Source organism: Balaenoptera ricei, chromosome X (assembly GCF_028023285.1).
Source record: "Balaenoptera ricei isolate mBalRic1 chromosome X, mBalRic1.hap2, whole genome shotgun sequence".
Classification (NCBI taxonomy): Eukaryota; Metazoa; Chordata; class Mammalia; order Artiodactyla; family Balaenopteridae; genus Balaenoptera; species Balaenoptera ricei.
In genome coordinates, this window is record NC_082660.1 from 44,903,853 (window position 1) to 44,913,471 (window position 9,619).

The 9,619-nt window shown below is 49.3% G+C and overlaps 1 protein-coding gene across 1 annotated transcript; it reads left to right on the forward strand.

Annotated features, from left to right (window-relative positions):
* The first annotated feature begins 3,137 nt into the window (after positions 1–3,137).
* Positions 3,138–8,329, forward strand: USP27X (ubiquitin specific peptidase 27 X-linked). The gene is made up of 3 exons (XM_059910379.1): positions 3,138–3,270; positions 4,170–6,446; positions 8,304–8,329. The coding sequence occupies exons 1-2, from the start codon at positions 3,138–3,140 to the stop codon at positions 6,338–6,340; spliced, it is 2,304 nt and encodes a 767-aa protein (XP_059766362.1). The 3' UTR covers positions 6,341–6,446; positions 8,304–8,329.
* The last annotated feature ends 1,290 nt before the right edge of the window (positions 8,330–9,619 follow it).

A 9,619-nucleotide genomic window follows, 5' to 3' on the forward strand; every position in this document is an offset into this window, starting at 1 on the left:
GGAATAGAACTGGGTTTGATTGGCAGGGGAGAGAGGGGCTTTAACTTTTCATGTTATGCCTTCTTTTATCCCCCTTTTAAAAACCACAAATATTGTATATATTACAATATATATACACAATAATATATACAATGTATATATTACAATATATATATACAATAATATATACAATGTATATATTACAATATATATACAATAATATATACAATGTATATATTACAATGTATATATACAATAATATATACAATGTATATATTACAACATATATACAATAATATATACAATGTATATATTACAATATATATATACAATAATATATACAATGTATTATTACTTTTATAATAACAAATATAAACCAGCAACCTTAAAAGTGGAGTGTGTATTACCCTGGGGCTATAGGACTTTCCAAGGGGTAAATAAGCACTTACAGTTTTAAGGGGATCGATTTCTACATCCTCAAATTTCATTTTCATATTTCCTAAAATTGATCTGCCAGAGAACACACTAGCAGTGGAAGAATCAAGCTGGATCTCTTTTTCCATCTCCCTTTTCACAATAGTCCTTTTTGCACTTTACAAAAGAAAAGCATATCTTTGAAAAAATCCTCAGGGAACCAGAGAGACAGTTCCAAACACTGCTGCCGATGGTGAAGAAACAAATTGCTCTAACAAATGAATATATTGGTATCAAATCCTTTTGCAATTCAGATGGCTTCCAGTAAAATTGAAAGCGAACCCAATGGAGCTGTCAGCTGACTAATCATGAAAAATAATTTTGAAGGTAAATCATTGTGTAATTTCCCCCATATATCTTCAAAGGAGTTCAAATACTTGCGTGATATTGCTAAAACAAAATATCCATTCCCATTTACTTATTTATATAAAAGAGGTTTCTGTGTGCTAACGTTTAACCAAAAAAAAGTGGGAAGAGAATTGATGCTGAATCCTGCCTCACTCTAAAAATAAGCAATATTTATCTATGGATACACCAACCTTTTAAAAAAAACGACTTATCTATCTTTAGTAAATTTTTGTTCTTACGTTTAATAATTACCCATCAAAATTTGTAATATGTTTACAATTTTTTGTAATATGTTTACAATTTTTTGATCTATCATATTCCAATACTAATTGTCATGATAACTTGAGCAAAAGTAAATTTTGAACAACACTTAGAGCTTTAGGATCACAGGAACATTTAAAAAGCGTTTAAATAGCAGAATATACACATATTTTTGCTGCAGGGAAATACGATAGGATAATCAATAAAATCATTTCAAGTGCAAAAATATATATCATAAAGATAAAATTCTGTTAGAAGAATAAAATGGAATTGAGAATCCAGGGAGAAAAGGGAAAATGTGCACCTCCTCACTATCAAAGAAGAGCTCGGTTATGAATTTTTAAAACATGACGGTGGCTCTCAAATCACTAACGTATTTAGGTTTCACTGCTTTCACGTAAAACTGTGACGTTTTGTTTGTGAATGTTAATATCTGTCAGAAATCACATTATTTGCAGTTTGACGTTTTGGATGCAAAATCTGAGATGTCAACCTAAATGTGTGTGAAGGAGCACAACGTTAAAAAATGTTTTAGAGAGCATTTTGATATAAACCAAGTTTTATATAAACATACAAAACAAATATCAGAGGGAGCATCATATACTCTTTTGCCACCTTGTGGCCAGAGTTGTATTCAACCCTAGGCATGGCAACTGTAATGAGGAGGGGGTCTCTTCTTAGGTCAGTCCCTCTGGCTAGCCTTCAGTCAGGTCTTTGTGAGGCAGAGATGGTGGCATTCTCCCAGGACTGAATCCGGACCCATACAAGCACCAAGCATCGAAAGGATTATGCTGACCCCCCCCCCACCCGCCCCCGCATGTGATTCAGAGCAAAAGCAACATGCAATCAGGAAAGGAATGTAAGGAAGTACAATAAAATTCTGACTTTTCCCATGAGGACTGTTTAAAAAAAATCGAATGTCAAACTGTTCCTGATATTTTTTTCTTGATTCTTTTGTTTTTGGTGTCTCTTCTCTGCTGGTGACCTAGACACTTCCTCAGTCTGCCTTTTGGGGAACCCAGGCCCTGGAGCAAGTGTGTTTGGTACAGCTCCTAGTACAACACCTGGTCTGGGTTGGCGCTTAATAGACATTTGTCGAGTGACTGAATGATGGCAGAGCCGCCCCCTTCCATTCCAGAACATGCTGGACGTGGGGGCTTCTGCAGGAAGATGATCCGTAAAGCAGTCAGGTTGCCATGGTTAGTCTTCAGTGGCAGATAGCCTTGGGTGCACTGAGATCCTTAGGTCTCTTTGATGTCTGTTACTCTGTGGAGGTGGGATGAGAGTATCTCCTGTGCTTCCCCGCCCCCACCCTTGCAGGAGCAGGATTCCTTCAGTGGGTGCTCTAGTTGCAGTTCCTCTTGTTGCAGGCCAAAAAGGGCAGGCATTTATTGGAAGGATGCTGAAAGAGGAGGCACCAGGGCAGCTCTGGGGACCTCAGGTGTATGGGAACCAGCATCCTATCCTCCTTCGGGGCTCCTGATTCCTGACAACCACCTCCTGCTGCTGACCCCAGGAGGTCTAGGCACTTCCCCCTACCTGGAGGAAGGGGCCAGGTGGAGGGGTGATATCCCCCGCTAACCAGGGAGAACTCTGCCACGATGTAATCAGGCAGCACAGCCCCACGGGCCGGGCAGTGCAGCGTGTACTGGGCCAAGGCCAGCTATCACCAGGACTCAGGGGCCAGAGTCTTCCTGGAACACAGTCTCCCTGACTCTCGAGCACGGGCTATCTGCTTCTCCTGAGCCTTGTGCTGACGCCTGCCCTGGGCTGCACTCCCCGGGACCAGCACCTGCGGTCGCTTCCCAACATCCCCCAGCTGCCCAAGACCTAAGCCGCTTGTTCTGGGCTCAGTCTTCGTGGGCCCCTTGGTGCCGCTGCCCACTGCCAGCAGCTCCCAGCGCAGCAGCGCCTCCCAGACGCGTGGCCGCCCACTGCCCCCACCGGTAGCTCCACAGATGGAAAAGCTGCTTTCCCGCCCCTCCCACCTGCTGCCCGCCCCGGGTCTCTGCTAGGGCTTGAGGGTCTTGGGACGGTGTCCTGTAGTTCAGGCCCCTCTCTCAGCCGTAGGGGAGATGGCAGCAGTAGGCATGGCCTTGTTGTGCCTCGTTCCTCCCACTGCTCCCGGGGCGGCTCGGCGTCTGCTGGGCCAAAAGGCCGGCTGCCAAACCCTCAGCCCACCCTTGGCCTTGGGAGCCCGAGGAGAAGGTGACGAGGAGGCGAGGAGCAGGCACAGACTGTGCAGAGCGCCGATAAGATGGGCGTGGGACATGCCTCCTCGGGCCCGGTGGCCTTGGGAGCTCTGCCCCTCTGCATCTGGGGTCCAGGCCTGTCCCAGAATGGAGCTGGGGCTTCATCCTTATGGGGCAGAGCAGAACCTGGGGTGGGCGGGGAGCCTGGGACGGGGATGGGGACACGCTCAGTCTCAGAGATGATGGCCTATCACAGCTTCTGCCAGCGCTCCTCAGGACCCGGCCTCTGGGGGGCCATTTCCCAGCCCCAGGGGCGTTTCTGGACTTGGCTACCCTTCCGTCCCTGGCCCCGCAAGGCTGGGGGAGGATACATGGATGAAGGGAAGGACGAGGAGAGGGGAGGAGACGATGAAGGGGGTCAGAGCAGCGATTGGAGCCGAGAACTGGAAGCGCCTTAAAGAGACTGCGCGGTCCCCGCCCCCCTTCCCGCCAGCCTCAATGAATTAGAGCTGTGTTTCCCAAACTTGCCTGATCATAAGAATCCTCTCGGGCCCTAGTTAAAGATACAGGTTCCGGAGCACGTCCCTTCGAGACTCTGATTCAGTTGGGCTGCGGGTGGAGCCAAGGAATCTGTAATCTTAACACGCTCCCACGTGATTCTCGTGAACAAGCAAGTTTGGGAAATATTGAATTAAAGGAAACGGGGCCTGGCTGCAGAGCGGCCTCCGCTAGAGGGCTACGGCGGGAGGATTCCCGGGGGCGTCGCCTGCTTCCGCCGCCGCCTCCTTCAGTGAAAGTCCCTTTTGGGTCCAGCTGCCACAGCCACCGCGCTCCCTCAGGCCGGGCGGGGGACACCCCAGGTCTGCGTGGCCCCCGCGCCGCCACGCCCAGTGGCCGCCTGAGCCCTGCGAGCAGGGGGAGGAGCCGCCGCCAGTGGAGGCGGAGGAGCAGAGGAGGCGGAGACGGCGGAGACGGCGGAGAAGGCGGAGAGGAAGGTGGAGGCGGAGGCGAAGGTGGAGGGGAAGGTGGAGGCGGCGGGGAAGGTGGAGGCGGCGGGGAAGGTGGACGCCACCGGGAAGGTGGAGACGGCAGGGAAGGTGGACGCTGCCGGGAAGGTGGAGACGGCGGAGGGTCCGGGCCGCCGGGTAGAGCTCAAGCTGGAGCCCGAACCCGAACCCGATCCGGCACGGGAGGCGGAGCAGGGGCCGAAGGGGGAGCCGAAGCAGGAGCCCGAGGATGAGAACCCGGCGCGGAGCGGCGGTGGCGGCGGCAGCGACGAGGTTCCTCTCCCCACCCTTCCCTCCGACCCCTCGCGGCCCCCCGATCCCTCCCCGCGGCGCAGCCGTGCCCCCCGCCGCCGACCCCGGCCGCGGCCGCAGACCCGGCTCCGTACCCCGCCGCAGCCTAGGCCACGGCCCCCGCCCCGGCCCCGGCCCCGGCGCGGCCCTGGGGGCGGATGCCTGGATGTGGATTTCGCTGTGGGTCCACCAGGCTGTTCCCACGTGAACAGCTTTAAGGTGGGAGAGAACTGGAGGCAGGAACTGCGGGTGATCTACCAGTGCTTCGTGTGGTGTGGAACCCCAGAGACCAGGAAAAGCAAGGCAAAGTCGTGCATCTGCCATGTGTGCGGCACCCATTTGAACAGACTCCACTCTTGCCTTTCCTGTGTCTTCTTTGGCTGTTTCACAGAGAAACACATTCATGAGCACGCCGAGACAAAACAACACAACTTAGCTGTAGACCTTTATTACGGAGGTATATACTGCTTTATGTGTAAGGATTATGTATATGACAAAGACATTGAGCAAATTGCCAAAGAAGAGCAAGGGGAAGCTTTGAAATTACAAGCTTCCACCTCAACCGAGGTTTCTCACCAGCAGTGTTCCATGCCAGGCCTCAGTGAGAAATATCCAACCTGGGAGACAACCAAACCCGAGTTAGAACTGCTGGGCCACAACCCAAGGAGAAGAAGAATTACCTCCAGCTTTACCATCGGTTTAAGAGGACTAATCAATCTTGGCAACACGTGCTTTATGAACTGCATCGTCCAGGCCCTTACCCACACTCCGATCCTGAGAGATTTCTTCCTCTCCGACAGGCACAGATGTGAAATGCCAAGTCCCGAGTTGTGTCTGGTCTGTGAGATGTCTTCGCTTTTTCGGGAGTTGTATTCTGGAAATCCATCTCCTCACGTTCCCTATAAATTACTGCACCTGGTGTGGATACACGCACGGCATTTAGCAGGGTACAGGCAACAGGATGCCCATGAGTTCCTCATCGCAGCGTTAGATGTCCTGCACAGGCACTGCAAAGGTGATGATGCCGGGAAGGCAGCCAACAATCCCAACCACTGTAACTGCATCATTGACCAAATCTTCACAGGTGGCCTGCAATCTGATGTTACCTGTCAAGCCTGCCATGGTGTCTCCACCACGATAGACCCATGCTGGGACATCAGTTTGGACTTGCCTGGCTCTTGCACCTCCTTCTGGCCTATGAGCCCAGGGAGGGAGAGCAGTGTGAATGGGGAAAGCCACATACCAGGAATCACCACCCTCACGGACTGCCTGCGAAGGTTTACGAGGCCAGAGCACTTAGGAAGCAGTGCCAAAATCAAGTGCGGTAGTTGCCAAAGCTACCAGGAATCTACCAAACAGCTCACAATGAATAAATTACCTGTCGTTGCCTGTTTTCATTTCAAACGGTTTGAACACTCAGCCAAACAGAGGCGCAAGATCACTACATACATATCCTTTCCGCTGGAGCTGGATATGACACCGTTCATGGCCTCGAGTAAAGAGAGCAGGATGAATGGACAGTTGCAGCTGCCAACCAATAGTGGAAACGACGAGAATAAGTATTCCTTGTTTGCTGTGGTTAATCACCAAGGAACCTTGGAGAGTGGCCACTACACCAGCTTCATCCGGCACCACAAGGACCAGTGGTTCAAGTGTGATGACGCCGTCATCACCAAGGCCAGTATTAAGGACGTTCTGGACAGTGAAGGGTATTTACTGTTCTATCACAAACAGGTCCTGGAACATGAGTCAGAAAAAGTGAAAGAAGTGAATACACAAGCCTACTGAAGTGACACACAGACCTACCTACCTGTAATGGAAGATGACAGCACCCGTACTACAACTGGCATTGAGATTTAAAGGACCTACTTGCATGGCCCACGGGCCTGACAGAGTAAGAATTGAACAGTTCCCAGTGTCTAAAAGGTCCTGATTGGAAGAGAAATAGAAGGGGCGGGAGAAGAGGCTCTAGTCTAAGCAGTCATTTAAAGGAAGATTAAATGGCAGGATGCTCTGGGTGGGGGAGGCAGGAGCAGCGAAATCCTGACACTGGTACATATCCTATATTCCTCCAAAAGATTGTGTGGGAAAGTGTGGGGTGGGAGGGGGGTGGTGTGGGGGGGGGGTGTGTGCCCTTGTAACCGTAAAACATCTTTCTCCATGGGTGTTTCAGCTTCAACTGACCAATCACATAACAGTTATATGTCTGGAGGGAAAAAGGAAAAGTTCATACAAATGTAGCCCATTACATATATGGGTATGAAAGTGGAAAAGTGGAGGAGGCAGGGATATCTCATTGACAAACACCTTTGCCAGTTTCTTTGTATTCGTGATTTTTTGTGCTATTAAATGCAGTATTAAACAAAGAAAAGCCCACGTGGGCCTGTGAAACGAGAAAGAAGGGGGCTTTTGTATAAGGGGAGCAATTGCTCCAAAGGTAGAGAAGACAAGAAACACTGTAAGATAAGCAACCAACACAGACAGGCCTCAGCTAAGAGTATAGTGTGTGAGTGTTTTTTTTTTTTTTTTTAAAAAAAAGCTGTATGATATACTTGAGCAAATCAATGAACCTCTTTGCGATTGTTTTCTCATCTGTACAATGCAGATAATTCCTACCTTAAAGGGTTACTGTTAAAGATTAAAGGATATAAAATGTGTCAAAGTATAAAGTAAAAAGGCTTGGAACTTTGTAGGGGCTCAGTAAATGTTCGTTGGATCTGAAACTTCTTTGGACCAGGGCCAGAATGCATTAGCGGTGAGGGTCAGCCCTACCTGAGACCCATGGACAGAAGGGACACACATTGTGTCACATGTAGTCACACACACACACACACACACACACACTCTTATAACTCCCTCCCCAGTACTGTCTACTTGGAGGCCCAAGGCAGTGGATCCCACTATTTTCCCTGGGTATGGGGCATCCCAGTCGGTTCCACACCTGGGACTGGGGGGAGAACCACAGCTGTCCCCCCAAAGTCATTATTCTGTCCATTTGGGAAACTGTCATGTTGTTATCATGACTCAGCACCCCAGTGATGGGACTCAGGGCCAGCAGGCTGACAGGCTTCCACGTGAGGGTGTTGGTGGTCTTTGCCCTCCAAAAGCATTATGGGCATAGCTATGTTCACCTACAGGCATAGATCAGGAGAAAGACTGTTTTCCAAAGCTCACTGGTCCACCAGCCCAGGGGTAGTGGGGGAGTGGCATGTTGGCCTCCTCTCTGATTCGCACGGAGGGCAGAGCGGCCTGTGGAGGGCTAAGCTCAAACAGATGGGATGTGCCCAGGACAGGTTAAGCACTGGTGGTGGTTCCTTCTTTTCTCCTTAGCATCAGATACAAAAGGACCTAGTACCTAGAAAATCCTGAGGAGGGAGGAGGGAACTGAATGTTTCAGACCCATGGGGCTTGGATTCACTGGCTCTGGTAAGAGGCTGGGCTCCCCCAGGGCTCCCCAAGTCTACTTCATGGTCAGCTCATTTGGAAATGTATATTTATTTGTGTGGCTGTGGATGCATCCCCAGCTAGCTCATAGGCGTTTTTAGGACAGGGGTTGTGTCTCCTCTTGTACCCTGGGCTGTGTCCTCAGCCCCTAGCACAGACCCTGGCACGTAGTATTTGAAATATTTTCCAGATGGATGAATTAACCAAATCACCTTCCTTTCATAACCAAATTTTCATCATCCCCCCACCCCAAGGCTCATAATCCTCAGGAGAAAATGTAAAAAGTGTTATTTTTGCTATCTTGTAGGCTGGGGGAGAGCAAGAGGTAAGCGGCCTCAGATGCCACTTGGCACCTTCATGCAGGTATCTGACTCCCCTTTGGGATGTGTGGGAGCCCTGCCTGGGAAGACCGCCATGTCCTCCTTCCTCATCTCTGCCACAGGAAGAGTTCAGTCGGGCATGTGCCACCAGATCCTGACTGCTTGCACAGACGCTGTCTTTTACGTTTGTAAAACGTTTTTATTTGGAAATAATTTCAAAGTTACAGGAAAGTTTCAAAAAGAAAAACAAATAGTATAAAGAACAGATTTACCTATTGCTAACATTTTACCCCATTTGCTTTATCGTTTGCATGTATGCACTCCCGTGTGTGTGTGTGTGTGTGTGTGTGTGTGTGTGTGTGTGTGTGTGTTTGGACCGACTGAGGACAGATAACATCATGGCCCTTTATGCCCGAGTACCTCAGTGTGCACTTCCTAAGAATAGGCATGTTCCCTACATCACAGTATAGTTAGCAGCTTCAGTAAATTAAACATTGGTATAATACTATTATTTACCATTTGTACTCCAGTTTTGTCTGGTGACCCAATAATGTCCTTTATAGCATTTTTCCTCTTCATCACAGGATCTGGTCCAGGACGAGGTATGGCTTTTAGCTGTCATGTCTCTTTAGCCTCCTTTAATCAGGAATATTTTCACAGCCTTTCTGCATCTTGTATGGCATTAGCATTTTTAATAGAATATTCTTCATTTTGGGTTTGTCTGATACAGAAACTGTCTTTTAAATACCCTGTACTCAGGAATAGTTCTAAGAGATATGAATGGCGCGAGACTGCTGAAGCTGATCTCCCTGTCTCCACTGGTGGAAGGCACAGACCACCAGAGGGAGCAGCTGTACCTGGCAGTTCCTGACTGAAGCATTCACCTCTGTCTGGAAAACACCATTGTCCCTCAGCAACAGGGGAACCATTCAAGCCCAGCCCTATGCCCCTACCCATCACCAACACTGTTACACTCCAGTGTTGTAACAGCAGCAGGGCTTGCTTTCAGATCACATCACTGTGGGAACCAGGGCATCATGTATTTGGCAGGTATGTGTTACCCTGAGCTCAAATGCCATTCAGGCATGTTTGAGCATGTCTGGTACATGGGTGGGCACCTCCATGGTTGGGGCCTTTAGGGGGATCAGGAGGTAGCACCCTTGGCACCTTCATCAATATTCCCATGGTGGGTACAGCAGCGGTGGGGTGGCGGGGAGGGCGTAAATACTCCTGAAGCAGCTTCATGGGCAAAGCACACAAAAATGGGGCCCAGAATAAGTGAGGAAGAACATGGGAGATGCCC